Source organism: Dermacentor albipictus, chromosome 7, assembly GCF_038994185.2.
Source record: "Dermacentor albipictus isolate Rhodes 1998 colony chromosome 7, USDA_Dalb.pri_finalv2, whole genome shotgun sequence".
Taxonomy (NCBI): domain Eukaryota; kingdom Metazoa; phylum Arthropoda; class Arachnida; order Ixodida; family Ixodidae; genus Dermacentor; species Dermacentor albipictus.
The window spans coordinates 79,177,168-79,202,142 of NC_091827.1; the positions used below are offsets into that span (position 1 = coordinate 79,177,168).

The 24,975-nt window shown below is 47.2% G+C and overlaps 1 protein-coding gene across 2 annotated transcripts in view; it reads right to left on the reverse strand.

Annotated features, from left to right (window-relative positions):
• Nucleotides 1-273: 273 nt before the first annotated feature.
• Nucleotides 274-24,975, reverse strand: part of LOC135898996 (uncharacterized) — a 36,492-nt gene continuing 11,790 nt past the window's right edge. For both annotated transcript variants that reach the window (XR_010563483.2, XM_070521328.1), the window contains 2 exons: nt 1,896-1,976; nt 274-538 (listed from right to left, as the gene is read on the reverse strand). Coding sequence is in view for 1 of the 2 variants with exons in the window: in XM_070521328.1 (XP_070377429.1) it covers nt 393-538; nt 1,896-1,976 (227 nt within the window). In the remaining variant the exon portion in view is untranslated. The remainder of the gene's footprint in view (nt 539-1,895; nt 1,977-24,975) is intronic.

Here is a 24,975-nt window from a genome sequence, read left to right on the forward strand (position 1 = left end):
AAATACATCGATTAACTTTGTTTATGAAAACCTTCCTGATAGATTTGAGCATTCTTAACGTCTCGTTACTCTTAAGGCCTTCGGCCTGTTTTGGTATCATCTATCGATATCGACGTCGCCAGACTTTGCCTAATCGGACATGTGACAATTTCTCAATAAAATGAAACCATTATAGGTAATGTTCGCATGGTAATACGTAGTTTTGGTTGGCGAAATTGTTTCTTTATTGCGTATATCATTGATGCAGAACAAAAATCTGATAAAGGTGGAAATATAGCAAGGTATATCTACATACTGCATTTCAGAAGCATCCGAGCGAGAGTTAGTCAGTGCGGTTTCTGCTAACCATACAGAAACTCTGTGACTTTTCTTTAGTTGCAAGAACTACTACTTTAATCCAAGAATATGTGTGGGCATAGCCCATTGTAATACATCGTGATGATTTCTCCCTGCGGTATGTAGTAAGCGTATCTTTGAAGACATTCTTTATAGGCGCTCACAGCAGAAGCGTTCCAGAGACGGAGTTCATGGAAGTGCGCTAAAAGGGAAAAGAAGATGAAACATTAATGCTATCTCGTTTAAGAGACATTTGCATATAGCACATAAGCTGCAAGCTTATTTCTTGAAACAGCGATACAAGGTCACCATTTGTTCTGCATGAAAATTCCAAACCGATACTGCAATCCAAATGAAATCGATATACGCAAGAGGCTGGTGAGTGAGGAAACCTGAAGAATCTAGAGTTCCACTGAGCTTCAAGGTTCATTCGGGGTTAAAATCAATTACGTCATAAACCCTCATAAGACATGTTTTTTTCGCGCAAAACGCGAAATAGCCAGCTTAAGAATTTTTGTATCTCCCGAGGCCAAATCACCTACTAGAAGGCAAAAATGTTGAGAATCGCAACTTTTACACTTCTGGGCGCATCGGCTTTGATATTTTATGGTGGATTAGATATTTTCTGCCAAATATTTATTCCGTTAGTATAAATATTCTATATATCTTGTCCCATAGCTACGTCACCGGGCCCCATACATTTGTAACCGTAATGCACTTCTGCCTACATGGGGTAAAATATTTACCTAAGCAGCGCAATGAGACTGCTCTCGAGGTGTGTACGTTTTAAGATGTTCTGAAACGATAACACCTTGACTTTTTTGTCAATGTAAACAGCACAGTTGTTAACAGTCTCTAGGAAAAGAAACGAATCATGGCTCTGTTTAGTGCGTAATGGCAGGGTATTACCTAAAATCTACCAGAAATAAACATGCAACGAATTCACTGGCACGTTTTGGGGTGACAACTGAAACATTCATTGTGAGAGTCTTCCAGAGAGCAATGTTCAAAACCATAAAAAATATTCCTTTTTATTTGACATCTATCAATGAGTTTTCAATTTCAGGAATTTTCTGAAATCTTTAGCATGCCAGGATGATAACATATATATCATCTTCCTCACAATATAATTAAGCCGCCTACTAATCTTTATGTACAGTCGTGAATCTCCGTAAGTTACGAAGGTGTAACAGCTTTCCTGCGAAATTAATCAGCAAACGGACGCTAAGAAATTGCTGCGAAATGAAACTGCTGTATTTGGCAATAAGACACTCATCGCTGAAGAAATTACCAAGGGTTGAAAACCACAGAGCTGAAATGCTTATGTTTGGTTTAGTAGTACCTCACGGTGACTAGTTGTTTGTTCAAAGGTCATTAAGTGCGATAGGAGGTGGCCTGCAGAACACAAACCCAATGTCATGCAGAATTATGGTACTCTTAAAAATGTCTGGATCTTACCGAATAAATTATCGATAACTCATTCGACCACGTTCTTCGTTTATTTCCCTTCCCCTATCGTACTTGCAAAAATACTAATTCGTTGTTATCGTCATACTTACTATATCCACTTTTCACATAGAACACACCACAGTTAGAATCAGGACTCTGGTACAGCAGGTACTCATAGAACGTAGTTTCGCCTTTAAGGAAAAGATAAAAAAACGCACTGAAAGAGTTTTGCTGCAGTGTATGAACTAGGGAGACTCGTTCCCGTTTGAAACGAGGCTGGGAAGGAATACATTTTATACGGAGCTCTAATTTACGCAATAAAATACATGATTTGTTAAAGCGCTCAAATTTGAAGGTAAGACCAAGCTATGGCATTATTAGACGTGCTGTCTGAAAAAGATTTTCTTACTAAATACTTGTACCACTTCCATTTTATAATACCTGAAATATTTCCAATATGAATGTCATTGATGTCTTGTGCTTACTGCAGGCACTGCACAATTGACGTGAATGGAATACAATAAATTATTAATGCTGTTCCTGATCAGCTGTCGATAAAATATTCTCAAAGTTTGTTACTGCACTCAGTCAAGTTTTTGCAGGGTTACAGAACATTCGCAAGAAAGTTGAACGTGTTTATACTCTCAGCAAAGCTACCCGCGTTGAATAGACATTGGCATAAACACTATCAATATACATTTAGCATATAAAGACGTGTTTGCGTAAGCACATGGAGTAGAACCTTGATACATTTTTAAACAAAAAGAAACAAGGAAGTAACATATGACCCGATGTTAATAGAAAATTTGACAGGCTCAGCTGTTCTCATCAGCTTTATGGATAGTGTTTCGCGAATCGTTGCAGCACGAAAGGAAGGCACACATTGAACTGGAGAGTTTCGTGTGGCCTTGGGCGTAAGGTGTAGTTGTTCGTGGCTTCGCCAAGCTAGGTTTGGGCTCTTCGACATCGGTCTAGATCATCGGCTTCTTCGCGTAAGACATTTTGGCTGGAAGTTGTGATGTGCTCGGTCAGCGAGTATTGTAGCACTAGACGCTGATGAGCGTCACGATGTCAGGGCCGGTGTGGTTCTAGAAAGGATTGGTTGTTTTCCTATTACTTAGTAATTTAGGACGAGAAATGGAAACAAACAAGATCGAGCTGCTGCGTGACGCCAGAATAGGACGCTGCCACAGTAGCCTCATATAGTAAGTAAGCGTCGTTTTTCGTGAGGGCGAATCAAAGCGCTTAGTTCGCGTTGCCTCCATAAGGGTATGGCGGTTCGTTTCGGTTATCACCAAATAAAACGCAATTTGCGCTCCCCATGGCACTGCGCCGCGTATTCTGTGAAACAGATAGCTGGATTCGCCAAATAACAAACTTTACTAAAGTGGGCATCCTTATCGCAATACTGTGGGTGATGACACCTGTGAACGGCACGTGCGACATCGTGCGCGGTGATTTGCATGTGCTGTGAGAGAAAATTGAGTGTGTGCCAGGATTTTCACATGACAACGGCGGATTATTATAGCAGAGAAGCTGCCCTGGCTGACTCCTGCTGCCTTTGATCACTCGTGTCTCGCGCCCTTTATTGCTCTAACTAGACCAAGCGGCCGGAAAACGCATCATACGATGGGAGTTTGGCGCTGTAATGAACATAAATACCACGAAAATAATGTTTTCTTAGGAAGAAATAGGTAAAAAGAAGCGCAACCCTCCTCGTTCAATTTCCTGTTCTGAATCGCTAACCTTAGGTCTGGGAAATCGCATGAAACAGGATCATACCAAAAAGTTTCAGTCACTTGGATCTTTTCTTTTTCGGCATGATAGTGCATATACCAAGCCATCAAAAACCATCACACTTTGCAGCGCGCAGGTCTGCCGATGATTACATGAACACGGCAGGTAGACAAGTAATATTGGCGGCATCACTAATAAAGGCTACTTTGCTCTCTTATCTGAGCATTGCTTCGATTTTTTCACACATTTTCACCTAATATTTCACGAAATCTTGGTCTCAGGAACAGCCAATCAGGACAATGAGCCGGATTTTTGCGCTAAAACAGAGCACTGGAGGCATGGTCGCAGGTGGTATTCGCTTGAGAAAGCGGCCTGGAAATAAAACTAATGATTGGAAGATGCCACTTTTAAACTTATCTTCATGAAAAGTAGTAGTACAAAAGAGACACAAAAACATTTATCACAAGTAAACAAGTAAGGGTTGAATACTGTAAAGCGCAGATATCAGTCATCGTGCAAACCTCAAAAAAGCAGATAAAATCTCGGAGATGTGAACAATTAGGGGCAAACATAGGTTGGTGAGATTGCACCGATAATGTTCACATGAAGGGTGCATGGATGATCTGAGGAGAGAACTTCAGAAACATTTGGCTTTGCGTGACCGTGCAGCTTTACTTATTGGTTGGCAGTGCATGAGTGCGACCAGCTGTGAACGTGTCAGGGTGGGTAGTGGCTGGTCATGGGCGGTGTAACCTGCGCATAGACTGGTGCACGGCACAATGGTGTGATTGATGACAATACGACGTGGTCATTCCGATGAAGCGTGCACCTACGAAGAGGTTACTGTTTAGCATGTTGGATATTGACAGTGGACTGAAGGTAGGGGCCGCAAGTTCCTCGAGCTGAGCGTTTCCACGAGTTGAATGATGAAAGAGTTGTTGTATTCTTGATTCTGCACTGATGTAAAATGAGGTTACAACTCTACCCGATTTCGATGCAAATCCGGTAGGCATAACCATATTTGCAATGTTGGAAGCAGAATGGAAGTCAATGACGGCGGAAAGGAGTAGCGAGTTCGAGAAATAGCTGCGCTTGACACTGTCAGTCGACAACACGTCTTGGCGTTCGTTGACGAATACCGAGAGAAAGAGGTTGATTGGCAGAGAACAGGAAGGAGTGCTGATGGTACCATAATTGTGGAGTTTGGGGCTTACGCCTCAGCATGGGTCAGCATTGTAGGTAATTAGCGGAAGGGACGGACAGATCACAGGGGTGACGAGTAAAGTAATTCTACGAGCTGGTAGCTGTTCTGCTGTGCGAGCTCTAAACGCGCTTTGCAATAACGTGAAAAGCAACAAATTCGGCTGTACCCGTGACATTGCAGGTGTGAATCGCGCTACCACACTTGACGGAGGCCATAACGCTGTTTTATTTTTTCTCGACTGCAGGACCATGAAGGGGCTGCCATCCAGGAGCATAACAGTTAGTCTGATGCTATCATGACTGATGAAGTCTTTGTTCCCTGTAGCAAGGTCTTAGCTCACAATAACATCACCCAATGAATGTACCTTTGTAGAAGCTGCACGCAGACGGGCAACATGAGGCGAGGTTGCTGGACACAGCTGGCAGTATGTACCTGACGAAACCAGTCTGAGCGAAAAATTTGCCCGGCCGCCATAGCACTGTGCCATGGACGAGCTCTAGAGTTGTACAGGCAAGGTTCTCCTTCAAGAAGCCGCACACGCCTAACCGTACAAGAGCAAGGTCGCAAGTACAAGATGAGTGAGCATGGCAGAATACCAGGGTGGCTTTCAGTTCCTGACGAATTCGTTCACTGATTCCATTAATGCAAGAGTGCGAAGATACTGTAAAGCCATGATGAACATGAAGCAGGGACGTCAGTTCGGGGAAAAGCTCACATTCGATGTGGTAGCAGCAAGCCTTTGTGGCCACGCTTGGGCATCCGAATGATAATGTCGACTCGCCTAAGAAAGCAAAAAGGCCCTGTAGATGCCGCTATGTTGATTAACAGCAGCGGCTTATGAACATAAGGGAGAGAACGGGGCGCATGCCGGCGATAGCGCCATTGTGTCATGCCTGCGTCTATTTCTATGTACGTTGCCTACGACGAATGCTGGAGTGTATCCGCGCGTGCATACGCACGTTTTTTGCCTGTGTGCGTACGCGCATTTTTGTATGGGAGACCACTCGAGAAACCGTAGCAATATGTTTCCATATACGTGTGCGTGCTTGTAAGCGCGTGCTTTTATCACATGAGCACTTGCGCGCAGTTGCTTTAGGGTTTCTTAGGTCACTCAGTACGCCGGTAGGAAAACTGCGCGATACTCAATGATTGCAAATAATTGTAACGCGAGGTAGAAGGGTAGAAATTGGTAAATTAGGATGAAAAACAAATATTACTTCTGCTTCTAGCTAATAGCGGTTTGCTGAGTTTGGTGCAAACACTCATCAATGGAATGCTGCGTGGCTATGCACACATTAGAGACAATAAGCACAATCCCTCGACACACTCACATCAGTGAGGTGGTAGAGTTCCATAAAAGTACTGTTTGTGTGAACTACGCCATACCACGTGTTCGAGCACCTCTTCGAACTTTGCCTGTCGATGCTTGTAGGAAGGATAAGGAATGGGTGACGATTGAAACTGGTGATCAGTCCTTCCTGTTCAACAAGCAAATCTCTTTTAAAAGGTTGAGAGGCCGCCACTATGTAATATGACACACTCTTTAGAAGGTGCCCTTTCTGTGTATCCTTTTTACGGCGAAAACTTTAACTCTTTAGCCCTTGCAATGACTTATACCGGAAGAAAGTGGTGCCTATCCTAGGGATGCAAAAAAATATTGTAACCAGCAATGGCTGATAATCCGTGAGCTAGCAAAGATGCAATGGCTGAATTTTAATAAAGAAACGAAGAATAAATAAGAAAGGCCGAAAGAAACTAAGAACAAATGAAAAGCAAAGAAAGAAACAACGAAAAACAAAGACGGAAAGAAAGAGAGAACGAAAGGAAAAACGGAATAACCTTTAGGTAGTGCATTAGGTGCTCGCGTGTGTCGTTTGGATGTAGACATACAGTACAATACGTTTACTTCACAATGCAGCCCATTATCTCTTAGGAGAAATTTGACCCTAGCGAGCGTACAACTTAATGCCTTACCACATGTGAAAAGGCTTTCGCTTTCACGTATTGCAGGAGTTTTACATCCTGCATATTCATTTTAATTTAGGTTATTTTGACTAATGTGGAGAAATAAACAATTGTGGGTGTGCATGGCCAGTCTCGATCTTTAAACTCAGAACGCGAGAAAACACTGAGTAGCACCCCTACAAGCCAACAAAACAAAGCTGCTACGTGTGTCTTCAGCCTTGGCCGAGCGTCGTCCACTGCTCGTGAGACGCGCAATGCGGTAGTTTACTTCGCTGAGGCGCTCCAGAATAACGTAAGGGCCGACGTAGTGGGCGAGAAACTTCTGGCACAAGCCACGCTTCCGCAACGGCGTCCAGAGCCACACAAGGTCACCAGGATCGAAGCAAACGTGGCGGTGACGCCCGTCATAGCGTATCTTGGATCGGTCCTGCGATGCTATGGTGCGTAGCCTAGCGAGGCGTCGCGCTTCTTCTGCTCGATATAGGAGCTCATCAATTGATTCGTGGTCATGAGCGAAGTAGGGAAATATTGTGTCGAGGGTGTAGCGCGGCGGACGAGCATACAGAAGGAAAAATGGTGAGTAACCAGTGGTCTCGTGTCCCGCGGTATTGAAGGCATAGGTAATGAAAGGCAAGATACTGTCCCAATTCTTGTGTGCTGAATCGACGTACATGGACAGCATGTTGGCAAGCGTTCTGTTTGTGTGCTCGACCAGACCATTAGTTTGTGGATGGTAGGGCGTAGAATGGCGGAAGCTACATGAACATAGACGAAGGGTTTCTTCAACCACGTCCGCGGTAAACTGTCGCCCACGATCGCTGATTACTATGCGAGGAGGTCCATGTCGGAGTATAATGTTAGCCAGCAAGAAGATAGAAACTTCTGTAGCTGTGGCCGATGGCAATGCGGCGGTCTCACAGTAGCGGGTAAGGTGGTCTACGCAAACGATAACCCAACGATTACCATTGGAGGATCGCGGGAAAGGGCCCAGAAGATCTATACCAACTTGCTCAAAGGGGACGCTAGAAGGGGGAACTGGTTGAAGCAGGCCATGTGGCGCTTGTGACGGACGCTTGTAGCGCTGGCATTGAGAGCAGCTGGCGACGTACCGTTCGATATCTTTCCGCATCTTAGGCCAGTAAAAACGTTCTTGAGCCCGGTAGAGGGTCCGTGTGAAACCAAGATGACCGGAAGTTGGGTCATCGTGCATGGCGTGTAATACTTGGTGGCGAAGGTTCTTGGGGACAACTAAAAGGTAGCGTGCACCGGTGGTCGAGTAGCTCTTCTTATACAGCGCGCCACCATCCCGTAGGCGAAAGCGACTGCCCGCAGGTGACTCCTGTGCTGCCGCGAAGAGCGGTTGTAAGCTCTCGTCCTTGTGCTGCTCGGATACGATGGTACCCATATCCGGAAATTCTGGGGACACAAAAGCGATGTACTCATCAAAATTGTCCGCATCACAATCAGTTGTTTCAAGTGGCATCCGAGAGAGACAATCAGCGTCAGCATGCCGCCGGCCACTTTTGTAGCAAATAACGAAATCGTATTCCTGTAGACGGAGGGCCCAGCGCGCTAGTCGTCCTGAGGGATCCCGCAGATTCACAAGCCAGCATAACGAATGATGATCTGTTATGACAGTGAAGGGGTGCCCATAGAGATACGAACGAAACCGTTGCACGGCGAAGATGACCGCCGGACACTCTTGTTCGGTGACTGTGTAGTTGCGCTCGGAGCGGCTCAAGGACCGGCTAGCGTAAGAGATCACGTGTTGTCTGTCGCCAACACGCTGAACTAGCACAGCACCGATGCCTACGCCGCTGGCATCGGTGTGAATCTCAGTTGGTGATGAAGGATAAAAGTGGCGAAGAATTGGTTGGGATGTCAACAGGATCTTGAGCTGCCGAAACGATGAGTCGCAATCTGCAGTCCACTCAAAGGGAACGCGTTTTCGGAGAAGGCGTGTAAGGGGATGAGCCATGTCAGCAAACCGGGGAATGAATCGGCGAAAATAGGAGCACAAGCCCAAGAAACTTCTTAACTGCTCGACAGAGTTGGGTACTCTAAATGCTTCTACGGCCGCAGTCTTTTGCGGATCTGGTCGGATGCCTCCTTTAGCGACCAGATGGCCTAGCACAAGAGTTTGCCGTTCCCCAAAACGGCATTTTCTTGAATTGAGCACAAGACCCGCTTTCTCCAAGCAGTTCAAGACCAAATCCAAACGTTTGTTGTGCTCACTAAACGTTCGTCCGAAGATCACAACATTGTCTAAGTAGCACATGCAAACTTCCATTTTAAGCCGCGTAATATCGTGTCCATGAACCTTTCGAACGTTGCGGGCGCGTTACACAACCCGAAAGGCATCACGTTAAACTCGAATAGTCCGTCGGGTGTTACAAATGCTGTCTTTTCTCTGTCGTCCTTGTGTATAGGAATTTGCCAGTAACCTGACCGTAAATCGATTGAGGAAAAGTAAGATGCCGCAAAGAGACAGTTGATGGCGTCGTCAATTCGTGGGAGCGGATATACATCTTTCTTAGTAACGGCGTTTAGGCGACGGTAATCAACACAGAACCGCCACGTACCGTCTTTCTTCTTCACCAATATTACGGGGGCTGCCCAAGGACTAGATTATTCTCGAATGACGCCTTTGCATAGCATTTCTTGGACCTTATCGCTGATGATCTTGCGTTCTGATGGGGATACACGATAGGGTTTTTGTCGGATTGGCTGGGCGGCTCCTGTGTTGATTCGGTGACGAGCTCTGGACGCAGGAATTGATGGCGGTCCATCGTCCTGCGCAAAGTCGAATACCGAGGTATGTTTCGTAAGCAGGGCCATCAAAACTTGACGTTCATTATCGCTGAGTGACTTATCAATCATGGAAAGTATCTTCGAGCTCCCGGAGCTCGAGACACTGGTTGCTCCTCCATCGGGGAGTTCTGCAAGCACTGCCACCGATACGGGATAGTCTTTCGGAAACGTGGCAATCTTTAGGCCTTGAGGTAGCACTGCCGCTTCAGTGGAACAGTTTAGCGCCCACAGCCCCGCGCATCCATTGGTCACTGAGACTACGCAGTGCGGAACTAATACGTTTTTCTTGAGGCAGTTCCGATGTACAGGTTCCACTGCAGCGTCGAACGAGATAGGAGTCGGAGATGAACAGGCGACGGCAACACGCTTCGCGGATAAGGCGGGCACAACTGTACCCTCAGACACGCACAACACACTCTCCGGGCAAGCTTCACCTTCAAAGAGCACAGGTGAAACACTGGTGTCGACACTGAGTTCTCCCGTCCGACAGTCAACATTCGCACCACACAACTCCAAAAAGTCAATCCCCAGAATCACGTCATGCGAGGAGCGAGGAAGAACAGTAAACTCTGCATTAAAAACTTTCCCACCCAAAGACACATCCACGTTACACACACCAACCGGGTATAATGCTTCACCACTGACTCCACGGAAACTTGTGCACTGGTCCCAACGAAACATAACCTTGCGTCCCAGATGGCCTTTAAACCCCACACTCATGACCGAGACAGTTGCTCCCGTGTCAACTAAAGCCATTGTGGAGACCCCATCAATCAGTACCTGAACCTTATTCTTTAAAATGAAAATAGTTGGAGGCAGTTGAGTCGGCAGCACACATTTTCCAGTGACCTCACCTCCATCGGCCGCGCTGGCTAGTTTCCCGGCGGGGGCGACACGAAATGGCGCCGAGGCGAAGGTGACGTGAATCGCGGCCGAGGGGATGGTGATCGGGAGGCTCGGAAGGCTGGTGGTGGCGTCAGAGTACGGTCGGAGGCAGGGGAGCGATAGCGGTTCCGGGTTCTTTCTGCTCCAAAGTAGGTCTCGTGGGCGGTGCATCGGTCCTCTCGAAAGTGGCTTCCTGAAGTGGAGTCTCCTGGCCACTGAGTGCGCAGTGAAAGACCGCTAGACCGCATAGTCGGCGCTGACGATCCGTAGTTTGAAGCTCGGCGTCGGCTACAGTACCTAGCTATATGGCCAGGCGTGCCGCAGCAGTAACACACTGGTGAAGGGCGAACTTCAGAATGCGGATTGAAGTAATCTGCCGAAGACATTGGTTGAGGGTAACGAGGCTCTTCCCCTTGAAAGTCGTAGGTAGTGGCGAGTCTTCGTGGACGAAAGTTGCGTGGGCGTGGATCAAAACGTTGAGGGGGCGAATCATTGCGTGGCGGTTCGGTCGTAATGTAATGCGGTTCGTCGGTAAGTAAGCCGGTAAGATCCGCGACGTTCACCGAGTGGTTCCAAGTAGCCGAAGGGGGTTCCCAAAGAGTGTCTCGGAAAACCGAGGAGCTGCAACGTGGCGCCGCATAACGTGCCTGTTCGTCATGTCGCTGGGGTTCCTCGCGGACTATCTGGCGGATGGCGGACGAAAGGTCTGGGAGCGGAGGACTCGTGTCAACACTTGCTACAGTCGTTACATTGGCCAGCCGTTCATACTTTGGTGTAATTCGGCGAGTCTTCAGCGCTTCGAACGTACGGCAGTGCCGTATCAGTTCTGATACAGTGTCCAAGTTCTCTTTACCAATGAGGAAGTTGTACACGGCTTCCGCTATTCCTTTTACCACGTACCGCACTTTATCTTCCTCTGTCATTTGAGGGTTGACGGTGCGGCACAGCTTCAAAATTTCTTCGATGTAGGTAGTGCAAGTCTCGCCGGGTACCTGAGCTCTCTGGGCTAATGTGAGTTCCGCACGTTTCCTCTTTGCGTCCGAGTCACCGAAACACTTTTTGATTTCCTCAACGAAGCGTGTCCAAGTAGTTAGCATGTCCGCGTGGTTGTCGTACCATACCAACGCCGTGCCGGCCAAGAAGAAAACAACGTTCCTAAGCTGACTGGCAGTGTTCCAGTTATTGTATTGGCTTACCCTTTCGTAATGGGTTAGCCACTCATCCACAGCTTCCTCTGCCTTCGCCGAGAACGTGCGTGGCTCTCGGTAGTGCTGGATAGGGACTGGGCTCGCCGAGGCACTGCTGGTGAGGGTATTTTGCTCTGTGGCCATGACTGAGTGCGACGGCGAAAGTCCGGCGAGGCGACGGCTTCGGCGTAGCTCTTGTGCTGGTGGCTCCGTTGTAGGTCGTGGGAGTTACCCCGCACAGCTGCACCAAATGTTACACACGAGGTGTTTTAATGCAGAACCAGATGAATCTGGTTGATAGGCGCGGTTGTTGAAGAGCGGTCTCGCGGCAGCTTAGCTCACGTCGTTCTCTTCCTTCTTTCATCTGGTTAGCGCGGCAGGCGTGGTTCATGACAGCTTGTGACAATATGCATTTGGAAGGGCGAATGAACCAATAAAGTCGAAGAGAACACACTAAGCCATGAAGACCTTGAAAGAAGAATACGCAAGGTCGAGTTCGGCTCGCGCAAGCGGGTGGATGACGAGAGTAGTAACCTACGCATCAAGGCGTACAGGCGCATAAACAATACGGGTAAAGTCAGGGATGCCGACAACTGCGATGGAGGTCGCGTGAAGGTCAGCAATGGCTAACACCAGACGCAGCGTGCCCGAACATCCTGAGATCTGACAGAGGCGTTGTCGCTCTTTCAACAAGAAAGCAAGTTCACTCCAGCACTTCATCCAAAGTCACCCTTACCCTCCCGACGTCATCTGCCTTCAAAAATTCGGAAACCAGCCGATCAAGCTGCGGGGTTACTATGTAATTAAATACGCGGGATCACCGAAGGTCGCGGTTTTAGTTCGCAAAACGGTGACAGCCGTGGGAAAACATTATCAACATCACGACATAATTCGCGTGCAAGTGGAAGTCCTCTCGCTGAAGGGGGGTAGACGTAGCACTATCATCCTGAATTTGTGTAGTCCGCCGAGCGCACAGAAGGACAACTTCCGCACACTCATTTACGACAGCTCGAGAGCGGCTGGCTGCAACCAACTGGTACTAGTGGGAGACATGAACGCTAGACACATTACTTTGGGCTGCCATCAACACACGCAAAAGGGGAGGTCGTTCCACGATGCGGTTGACCAAACGGGCCTCTAATTGATAACCAACCTCCTCCAACTAACCCGAGTAGGCAACAGTATAAGTCGAGACACGTTTTCGGACCTGTCATTTGTCGAAAACGTAAGGGAATACTCATGTAGGCACCTGGGCGAAACGCTGGGCAGTGATCACTATATCTTCAGCATATCGGTATCCGCCGGGAAATTTAAGAGAACAATTGGTTAAGTTAGGTTCACAGACTGGGATGTGTACAGGCAGTATCCCCCGCCCGAAAAAGGCATAACCGACATAACGGAATGGATGGAGCACCTCCGGGACGCCCACATCCAAAGCACCAAAGCTATCCAGTGCACCGTCAAGATGCCCGAAACCGACCGCCGGCTCTTACACCTGTGGGAAGTTCCTGAGGGTCTCCTCAAACGGTGGAAGTGAGAGAAGTTAAACCGGAACTTACATCTACGAATCGAGCATATAACAGAAGTCAAAAATTACGCGAATGAGCTGACGCAGCGAAATTGGGTACACATTTGCTCCTCACTCAAGGGTACCCTGAGTAAGGCGCAGACGTAGTTCGTCCTACGTTGCCTGATCGAGCCCGACAAGGCGAATTCGACAACCAGTCGGACGCTTCTAGAAATCACTCTCAAGTTCCCTGGGAACGACCAGGATCTGATTGACACCCTAAAAACTAGATACCTGGGTAGCGACCCCATATGGCCCTGCCTCCTAAAATACGAAGGATAACCAAGACCAGAACTGGACGCTCTGATCACGGAGGAAGAGGGTTATGCCGCGGCACAAGAATCACAGCGCAACACTGCTCCCGGGTTTGAGAAAATCACCAATGCCTTGATTAGAAACCTGAGCCCGATACACATCCAGGACTTGACCGAATACCTACACTAGGAACTCTGTAGCAAGGGCCACTTTCTGAACGAGTGAAAACACACGGAAATCGTGGCCATTCCCAAACCCGGCAAGAAGCCCGCGACCAACGGCCAGCGTCCCATCTCGCTGACTTTCTGCCTCGGCAAGCTGTGCTAGAGGGTCAAACCCGCCTCCACAAGTACATAGAGGACCGCGACCTCTCTGCGCACACCATGCGTGGCGTCAGGCCGGGACTTTCTCTGCAAGAAGCTTTCCTAATCCTAAGGAAAAGGGTTCTCAAGGGCATTCCCAAGAGAGGAGAAGATCTCCTGCTCACACTCGACCTGATAAGGGCCTTCGATAACATATCTCACGAGGCCATTCTCATGGGACTGAACGACATCAGCTATGGGAAGTGCATCTTTAATTACGTCAACTCGTTACCGACGGGCCACGCCGCAACCATCGCAATAGGCCAGACTCAATCCAATATGATCGACGTGCCGAACAAAGGAATGCCGCAAGGGGCGATAGTTTCCCCGATTCACTTCAACTTCATGATGCTAGCGTTCACCAAAGAGCTGCGGAATATCCCGCACTTAGTTTACGCCTAGTACGCAGACGACATCACGCTCTGAGCCACCAAGGGATCCCTCGCGCGAAAAGAGGCGACCCTTCAGGAGGCCGCGACGGTCGTGGAGAGATTTGCGGCAGCGAGCGGGATTTGTTGCGTGCCCGAGAAGTCCGAGGTGATCCGGGTGGATAGAGGAGGAATCTACAAGTCCACCGGCCTTATCGAACTCTGTCTAGAGGGCCAGAAGATCACGAAAAGCAATAAGACTAGGATTCTATTTTTTTTTTACTCCGAGCAACCTGAACGCCTCCCACACCATGCAAACCCTAAGGTCTGCCACCATCCAGATCTCGCAGATTATCAAACGAGAAGCAAGAAGCCGCAATGGCATGGGCGAAGAAGACACGCTTCGCCTCGTCCAGGCTCTGATGATCAGCAGAGCAACTTATAGCATGCCACATCACTACCACACGCTGAACAATTGGGACCAAGAACAAGTAGATACCACCATCAAAGGAGCGTACAAAACGGCCCTGGGTCACCCTATCACCACCTCAATCGAGAATTTAGCGGCCCTCGGGATCCACAACACCTTCGCTGAGCTGTCGGAAGGGGTTATGGTTTCGCAAAAAGCGATACTGCAGAACACGGCGACGGGCAGAGCCATCATCCACCGGACCGCAACGGAAACGGAGCTCCATGCCCTCGATGGGCAAAGATCACTCCCGCCTGAGGTCAGAGGCAAGATGAAGGCGAACCCCATACCGAAGCACTTTACTCATAAACTCCATGAAGGACGATGCAAGGCTGGCGTTGACAGACAGTGCCGACAATTCCAGGGTGACCCGCACGTAACGTACGTGGACCTGGCGGCGTACCCGGTAGGGGGCTTCCTCGCGTTAGCCGACGTGAACGCAAGAGACAACTCCTTGACCCTCGCGGCCTCCATCAGTGCAGAGACTGCAGCTGCGGCTGAGACCATAACCACGGCGCTAGTAATAAAGCAACAAGACAGGGTAGGCAGGGAATTTCATGTCATTACTTACTCTCAACAGGCCTGTCGTAACTTTACGAGCGAACGAACACCGCCGCTGGGGGCTCAGGTTCTAGGCCCGAGGCTGCAAGAATCCCATCAAATCATGTGGACGCCGGGCCATGCGAGACTGCAGGGGAGCGAATAGACGAATGCCTAAGCTCGAACGCTGATCAACCGAGCGGGGTAAAACCAATCGTCTCATCAATATCCGCCCTTTACCTTCGTGCCACTGCCATCCAATTACTGCGACCGACTGGAGATCCAGCGACCCAACCGCTGGATTTATTCACCCCCTCACAGAAAGCTCAGCCCTGAAGAGGCAGTAGCTCTCACGCTCATTCAGGCCAACACATTGCCAAGCCTACACAGATTCAGCAAAATCTGGCCACATATATGTCGCGGCATTTGCCCCTGGTGCGGTGAGACATGCCCTGCACTCTTTCACATCTCATGGTGGTGCGGGGGCAAACCTCAACACTTAAACACTACTAGAACGTCAATTGAGCGATGGGAGTTAAGCGGACCTGCGATACCCTGACGCTCTCGTACAGCAAGTATGCCGTGCAGCCATGGCCAGTGGAGTCCTGGAATGAAAACACCACCCAGTCGACCTGAAGAACAACGACCTCGATGGTGTAAATGTTTTCTCCCGGTCTCTCTCAAGGCATGTGTTCGTATGGGAAGATATACAAGAGGGAGATAAGGTTCGTAGGAACGAACAATAAAGAAATCTGAGATACATGTTTAATTCTGTACTGAAATATTAAAAAAATTATCCTCAGCTCTGGCTCCGCTTAACATTGTAACATTATGAAGTCCACGGCACACTTTATTAGTAGGTGTGCAGCGCGGTGATTCCCTGTGCGTCTACTCACAGAATACAGATAACTCGGAGTTCTGTAGATAATTATGCTGCAAGTTAGATACATTACATTATGACGTAATGCTGGATATTTTATTTACCAATACTTGCCATTATTATTCTCCTGTTTCTTCTTCCCAATGGTATGCCTTTCAAAGCTTTGCCTTTCATAGGGTGCCATAAACTTTACTGATGATGATATACGTTTCAAACAGGTACGCAAGCAGTGAATTTTTAAATATTCCGGTAAGAAAAATAGGAATTGAAATGCTACCCTAGAAAAAAAAACTCTTTACACCCCTTAGGGTACTGTTCTCCCAGAACACTCCATACTTTCTTATCAGGAATGCTATGTCGTGCTGATAACCCATGTGCCATTTGTGACCAGGAAGTATCGGGCGCGTAGCCTATTATTATTTCAAAATGTCTTTATTGGTAAAAATTCAGAAAATCACATATGTGTAGTATACATAAGGAAGTCAAAAGCAAGTTCCATAAGCAAGTAAAAGTGTGTATCGGGACCTCTTTTACAATAGAAAGGCTCCCAAAGATACCAGACCATTATGTTTTGGGATAAAGATACGCTGCAAGCGTTGTGAACACTTGTTAAAGCACAAGAACAAAGATATGACCTGTTCTCGCGACCATGGAAGTGCAAATACGGGCTTTCTATTTTGCTCAGTTCCCGCTTCAGTTAATCTTTACTTAAAAAGTTGTCTACCCGACAACATAAGGGAAACTATAAAAGGGAGTCTTGCTACGCTCATTTACCAATAAACTATTTTCGAGTGCTTTATTATGTGTGACATATATCTGGTAATAAAACATAATAACGGTGTGCTAAATCTCAATTAGCGTACTATAGAAGTTGTTACCCGTAACGTAGGCTTCGTCATCCCTACTTGATCAGTGTCCTGAAGCTGCCCAAAGAAAAGAATATTTATGGTAGTAAAATCATAAAAAATCTCGTCAGAAATGAAATATTTATTTTAGTTAGAAAAACATAAACCACTCGGATTAAATGAATTAACATATAGTGGAGTCAGAACACTTGTAGATGTCTTAAAAAACATATTCATTTTAGCTTTAACAGCCAAAAGACTCTTGTAGGAAATGAAGTATAATGCAATTCAATCTAAAATCCCTAAAGGCTCTTGTGTGAAACGGGAATGACAAAGTTCAGTTTAGATGGAATATAGCATACTATCATTCAGGAATGTGCTAGGCGAGGAGGAGTTTGCTCCTATCAGGGCCTATTTGTTTAGTGCCGAGGTAGATTGCAAACTTGTAGTTTTGTAATTGCCTACATTGATAACGCAGCGTTGGGCGTCTGCGTCGGCGTCCCTCGGCGTAAGCGAGCGTATGAGCACAGCGAAGTGTGAAAGACAACTCGGAGAGCAACGATGGATGAAAGACGGCGATAGCCAGCATATCTCAAACAGAAAAGCAGAAGAGGAGGATGCACTGGGAGCATCAGAAGGAAAGCGGCAGAGTAAAGTATGACAAAACAGTGAGGAGGGGGTGAGGAGGCATGCGACGACCATGTTTAGCCATACCATATATGGAAACAAAGTGATGGAGGGAGCCTTGTTAACTTTTTAAGCGGCAAGATAGGAAACGCTTGGCCAGGAACTTATTTATTCATTTATTTCATCATTATCTGTCCCAAATACAAGCAGGATGAAATATTTAGGAGTTTGTCTAAAAACTAAGCGAGATACGGTAAGACAAAAATATTGTTGACTAGCTGGTTGAAGGCCCATATATGGACAAAAAGTGGTTTTTGACATATGCTTTCGCAGGGTCAATGGGTCTTCTTCAGATGCACCTCTACAGGGATAAAAAAATTACATAGTGCTTAAACAAAATAATAAAGTCGCATTGGTGACAATATGACTACAATGTACGCTAGTATTTGCGCAAGTGCGCAAATGCCATGTGCGCAAGTCCTCCGGTATTTTCATCAAAACATCTGGCGCTGCTCACGATTGAAACTCTTGTGAATTCCACTGTTGAGCAGGAGCATAAGCAGATGTAAATCGAGAGACACATACTAATATTTAGATTTGTGTCGATTTGACAGATCTTCTTGTTAGGACAACAATATTGTTGAGCTACCAGTTAAACTGTTAATGCTTTCTTTCTGGACATTGCGCGACCCAACTGATATAAATGTTTGGGCTGCCACTGCTGCTAAACTAGCTGCTCGGGCAGAGGCTCAGCGCCGCCGCTGAGAGGACCCTGTTGTACAGAATAAAATTATTTGCCACAATACTTGCTTAATTCAGCACACTTAAACAACTGCGCTTAAAATTCGCATTAGGTTGTGTCGTAATTGTCGGCGAATTTTTACCATCGCAACAAGAAGACTCCAGGAAGCGTTCTCAAATTTTGCGTTGTGCGCGCTGACGATAAAATAAAGATACAGAAAACAGAACCATGAAATAATATCAAGATGGAAGAATGATCTAGCCACCAGAAAGAAAGTGGACATCACTAGAGATCGGAGTCCAGAAATTCGTAATGATGCGAACGGGAACAGAAGTTCTACGACTCCTGTTGGTAGACACCGCATCGAAACCGATATTTCCGCTATAATACGACGACGCCCCTACCGTGTATCGCCGTCCGAACGAAAGGTCACTGAACAGATTGCTGACATGCTTGCGCGGAAGATAATACGATCGTCCTGGTAAAAAAAAATTGGCTCCGTTCGCTTTTGCATCGGTTATCGAGCGCTCAATAAGATGACACGCAAGCACGTTTATCCAATACCTCGAATTGACGACGCTTTGGACACACTACAAGGTGCGGAGTATTTCTCCAGCCTTGATCTTCGATCAGGATATTGGCAAATTCCGATGAACGAGACTGACAAAGAAAAGAGCGCATTTGCTACGCCAGACAGAGTTTATGAATTTACCGTGATGCCTTTTGGCCTTTGTAGCGCTCCTGCCACATTTGAGCGCATGATAGACAACGCACTTCGTGGCATAAAATGGAAGACCTGCCTCTGTCATCTGGACGATATTGTCACCTTTTCGTCTGACTTCAGCCAACATCTTCATCGATTAGACGAAGTTCTCAATTGCCTTGCAAATGCTGGTCTCGAGATTAATACAAAAAATGCAAATTTACAAGCAAGACAATTAAAGTACTGGCCACGTCGTCTTAAAAGATGGCATCCAGCCAGACCCCGAACGGATTAGTGCTGTTCTTCAATTTCCTCGCCCCCAGCAATAGAAAGATCTGCGTAGTTTCCTCGGCTTGGCATCATATTTTCGTCGATTTATACGCAACTTGGCTGCAATAGTAGCTCCTCTACACATGCTACTGGTTACCTGCGCCTTTTTCACATGGACTAGGGACTGCAAGTCGGCTTTTCAAGCTCTTAACCGACATCTTACTTCCGTACCAGTGCGTCGCCATTTCGATAATCGAGCCCCCACCATATTCCATACTGACGCAAGCGCACAAGGTATTGGCGCAGTACTTCTGCAACGTAATGCAGCCTCTAAATAGCAAGTCATAGCATATGCCAGGCAAACACTATCTCCAGCTGAGCGGACTACACCATTACAGAGCAAGAGTACCTGGCTATTGTTTGGTCGATTCATAGGCTTCGCCCATAGCTTTACGGCCACCACTTCACCATAGTCCCCGAACATCATGCTCTGTGTTGGCTGTCATCAATGAAAAACATGTCAGGACGCATAGGACGCTGGATACTCCGCTTGCAGTAATATGGCATTACTATAAAGTACAAGTCTGGAAAAAGCTTTCATGATGCACACGCATTGTCTCGCTGCTTACTCTCGTTCTCTCCCGTTAACAAGCTGTCGTCTTCCCCACCACGTCGTTCCGATGCTACGCCTGCCTCACACCAGCTCCCGATAACGCCCCTGGGCCAAGTTATGCTTTCAACCCGCCCTGCATTCGTTTCGCTTCAGCAGCCAGCCCCTACTGTCGAGCTCTCATAGATCGCCTTAGTGGTTTCGCCGAACCACCCAACAGCCGCTTGCGGCGCCAACTTCGACAATTCCGCCTTGAAGGTGGCCTGCAACACCGCTACGTTTACCACCCAACAGAACACTGGTGGGTCCCAGTTCTACATCGCTGCCTTCGCGTGCGAGTATTAGAGGCACTTCAAGACGACGTATCGGCTGGCCCCTTAGGCTTCCACAAGATTTACGACCGCGTAACAACCCGCTGCTTCTGGTCTGACCTATCCACAACGGTGGCCAAATACATTGCCTCTTGTGCGTCATGTCAGCACCGCAAACGCTCGACATTCCCTCCTGCCTGTTTACTAAAACCTCTCCCTTGCCCAAACGCACCTTTTGAATTTGTTGGTATTGATTTATATGGTCCCTTGCCGTTGACATCTTCTGGTCACCGTTGGATTGTCACTTCGGTCGACCATTTAACAAGATATGCCGAGTCTGCCCCTCTGCGATCCGGTACCGATTCCGAGGTCACCGACTTTTTCTTGTGCTCCATTGTCTTGCGCCACGGGGCTCCTCGCGTTCTTCTCAGTGACTGTGGCATGGCGTTTATTTCACAAGTTCTCGAGGAAGTTCTTCGGGCCGCTGATACCGTCCACAAATCTACTACCTATCTTCCGCAAACCAATGTCCTTACGGAGCAATTCTTCCGTACGCTGCCTGACATGATTTCCATGTACATCGGTCTTGGCCACATTGACTGCGGTAAAATTCTTCCTTTTGTGACATTCGCATATAATACTGCTATTCAACGGACTACCGGCTACAGCCCTTTCTCCCTTGTGTATGGACGATCCATTTCCACCATATTCGACACAGAATTCATTTTAGCACCTTCTTCGCCTAACGCATCACTTCCAGAAGATTTTGCTGCCCGAGTTGCACATTGCTGTCAAATCGCCCGGCAAAGCACAGAAGCTACCCAAGCTGAGCGCAAACGTCACAGCGACAACAAACGTCGTGACCTACGTTTACGCCCTGGAGACCAAGTCCTGCTTTGGAATCCAGTACGCACTGCAGGCCTCTGTGGCAAGTGCCTTCAACGCTGCGTTGGCCCATACACCGTTGTGCAGCAAACATCTGCAGTGAACTATCTAGTCCGCCTAGTACACTCTGTCACGGACCGGCGCCGCTGGAATGCTGAAATTGTTCACGTCTCACGGATGAAGCCCTTCACTCCCCGTTAAGATAATCTGTAATCTGCGGCCAGGCTGGCCACTTTCATGACGGGGGGAAGGTAATGTAAGCACTCTTAACGTACTTCGCTGTTTTCATTTGTACATAGCTGTCATCATCTTCCCTGTTCTTGTACTTCTTCGCGCATGAGCTGAGGCAATTGCCTTTTTTTGGTATAAACAGCGCTGGACGACTTGGTCGGTCTCGGTATTATAAGATGTATGTTTATCTTTACACTTCAATTACTTTTTCCTATGCGCGGCACAATCCCTGGCATTATTGCTTGCGCATAAAACACGGTGGCATAAGCTATTAGCTCTGCCGGTAACCAGATCCGCTGGGTAATTATTGACCTAGAATATGGTCCTTCCGAAAAATATAAATACTCAAAATGATTTTTCTGTAGGCGTGACGCCTGATCTTCATTTGGTAGCACATACGTGAAAACACGCAGTGCATGGGCTCGAGCAAATTTGAATCATAATTTCCCGTTACTTTTTCATAAGATCAATAGAACAATTTTGGTAGAACATTCTTCCTCCTTCACTCGCACAGCCAGCGCCATTCAATGTATTGCTTCGTGTCAAGATCAAAGTGGTCATGCTGCCACTGAGGAAATCTTGCTGCAGGAGACCCATTACGCCCATGTGCTTAAACAGGTACCATAGACAACGGCTCCCTGACTGGGCAGGCATATTTGAGTGTGTGCATCCTCGCGCTAGGCATAAAGGCTTCCCGTCCTATCTAGTCCGTTTTGTGTTTGCGCTGGAAGAAGCCGAGAGCGTTTCCTCCCTCTTCAAGACACAGTTTACCCGCGTGGCCTATGTCCCATCTTCAGGAACTATAATCCCAAATCCTTGAAAGTGTGTTTATGTTCATGTTCATGCTCGAAATGTTCATGTAAACGGAATCCAAGTTCGTAAACGTGGATTACTACATGGCCCTGAGCAGCGGGAATGTTTTCCCTCGTTTCTAAGCATAAGGGTTGCCAGTCGCAGCATTACGTGGAGCGACTACTGTCGCGGTAGAAGTGGCTCTAGAAATTGGCGTTCTGCGTTGCCTTAATGGACTACGTCAATAAACTTCATGTGAAGCTTCATGGAGAGTCAGGCCTCATTTTGACCTGTACGGGAAAATTAAATGTGTCACGGTAATAATGCGGTATTTCGAAGCGCAGGTAGAAAGGGTAAGGGGGAGGCTGCCGCTGCTGTCCAGCGATGAGGGATCAGAATATTGTGGCCTTTTCTTCTATGTTTTGCAATAACAATCCTTGGCAATCTGCGCAGACAAACTTGAGAGTGCCACTCTGACCTTGATGCTAGTAAGGAGGAAATGCATGTTCTAAATTCATTGAGCTACAATGTTAATGTACTTCAGAGTACATTGTCGTTGAAAATGATTCAACTACGTCAAATGACATATTGAAATAAAAATAGAAGGAAAAAAACCTGATCAATTTCTAAGAATACCTACGCCCCGAGCACTTCCAAAGAATACAGCAATTTACCTGTAGGTACGTACCAATTTCGGGTATGAGAAATTTTTGTCAGCGACTTTTCTTGCTAACAAATACCTAACATCTACCTAACAAATACCGAAGTTCGCTTATTATTTGATCATCAGACTTTTCATTAGAGTTCACTGACATAGTACAGTCAGTGCATTAGGCACGCTACTCACAGTAGACCTCTCGATCAGCCTTGGCAAGGGAACGCGATTTAAATGCATTGAAATAGAGTGAGTTCTGCCTAGTTATCCATGAGGCCGTCACAATTTTCCCTGTCTGTAGATATGCTAATATTGCACATATGTGAATAAGCAAATGCACTGCTTTTCAGGTAAGTGCTGTAGGTGTTTCTTTCCTTGGTGTGTTTCATTCCTCTCCCGATGTACTGTACGAGTTTAACGTTATGACGTTGGAGTTCTGCAATGCGTGCGCTACTTTCTACCGCATTATTGATACTATTCTTCGCAGCCACAAGTGGAAGGCTTCTATAGGTTACCCGGATGACATGGTTGTTTTTTCATAACATTTTCTGACACATCTTGAGCGTGTGCGCGCCCCCTCAACACTTCTCACTTCAGCTGGCCTACAGCTTAACCTGAAAAAGTGGCATTTCGTGGCCAGAAATTTTGCTATCTTGGGTCACGTTGTCCCGAAAGGTGGCATCCTAGCCGATCATGAGAAACATTGCGCACTCTCCCACTTTTTAATGTCGGCATCTGTCAAAATCGTGTGAACTTACATAAGCCTGTGCAGTTATTTTCGTCGCTTCATGCGGAATTTTGGATATATCATCGCACCATTGGCGAAGTTGCTTTCCACAAGCAAAGGCATGTCGGCCTGGACATCCCGTAGCAATAAAGTCATTGAAAAATGCGCGGGAGTCTCACTTCACCACTTATTCTCACCATTATGACCCAATTGCACCGACAGGGGGTCACAGCGACGCCAATGATGTCGGTGTTAGTGCGGTCTTGGCACAACGTAATACTACGAAAGAAGAATACGTCGTGGCTTATGCGGGCCGTGCCCCTAAGAAAGCTTAGTTGAATTCAACAGTCAAGAAGTGTTTAGCCATAATTTGTGCTTTGGTCAAGTTTCGTCTTTACGTCTACGGTTGTCCTTTCAGCATCTCCTTGAAAGAGCCGTCGGGCCGCTTCAGCCAGTGAACGCTTCGCTTGTAAGAATATGACATTCGCGCCGTATACCACTCCGGTCAAAAGCATTCCGAGGGTCACGCGCTCTCCCGCCCGCCGATAAGAGCTAATGTGCTTTCCTTTCGGTTCCCTTTATTGCTCCAGACCCGTCACTACTGGCCGCCATTGACATGCCTTCTGAGCAATGCAACGAGCCATTGCTTGCCCTGCTGCTTGACTACCTTACCGCAACATTGGGTATCCTGCAGCACGGACGCAATGCTGTAATGAAGTGATTTGGGCTTGTTGATACGCCATCGTGAGGCTTATAGCGCGTGAAAAGACAAGGACAAAAGGAAGACGTGACACACACAGGCGCTAAATTGCAAGAACCTTTCTTTCTACCAAGGGACCCACACATATGTAAAACTTTTCGCATACATCATCATAAATGCGCTGTTCCGAAAAAATACCTTACACACCATTACGCAGGTAAGCTTACTTTTTGCGGGAAGGGCAATTGATGGATATTAAAACACACTCATCTCCTAGCCTATCAATCGTTTCTTCTTGGAAAATTTCGCGATTTAGCCTTCCTCCGGCTGTTCCCACAAGGGAGCAGTCTCTGTATGCTGGAGTCACACGCGGAGTAATCACGAGCGTGCGTCCTGGCAACAGCGCGTTTGTAAAGCCTACAATGAGCGTCAAGGAGCTCACCCCGTTTTTCTGCTACATTATGCCGGTGTTCAAGACTAGGCCTTTCTAGCCAGACCAGGCCTGTCTGACAAGCGCATGTGCAAAAAGAAACACCAGGAACCGTTTGTTGAATGTGCGTGAGCAGTTTACGATCTTTCTTTAAAGTGGGGAAAAAACTACATGGGGCAAACCTGGAAGGTGCCTGAACTAGCGTTTAAAGGAACACCATTAGATGTAGCAGAAGGGCGTGTGTGGCTTGAAGCTCACTGCAGGCATCCCAAGTGCGCTGTTGCCTCGGCGGGTGATGGTGACCAGTAGATGTGTGCTCCAGCATACAGAAACTGTTTCATCGTCGGAAGAGCCCGAGGAAGATTAACTCGCGAAATTAGCGAAGAAGAAATGATTCATAGGCTAGAGGAAAACTGTGTTTCAAAACCATCA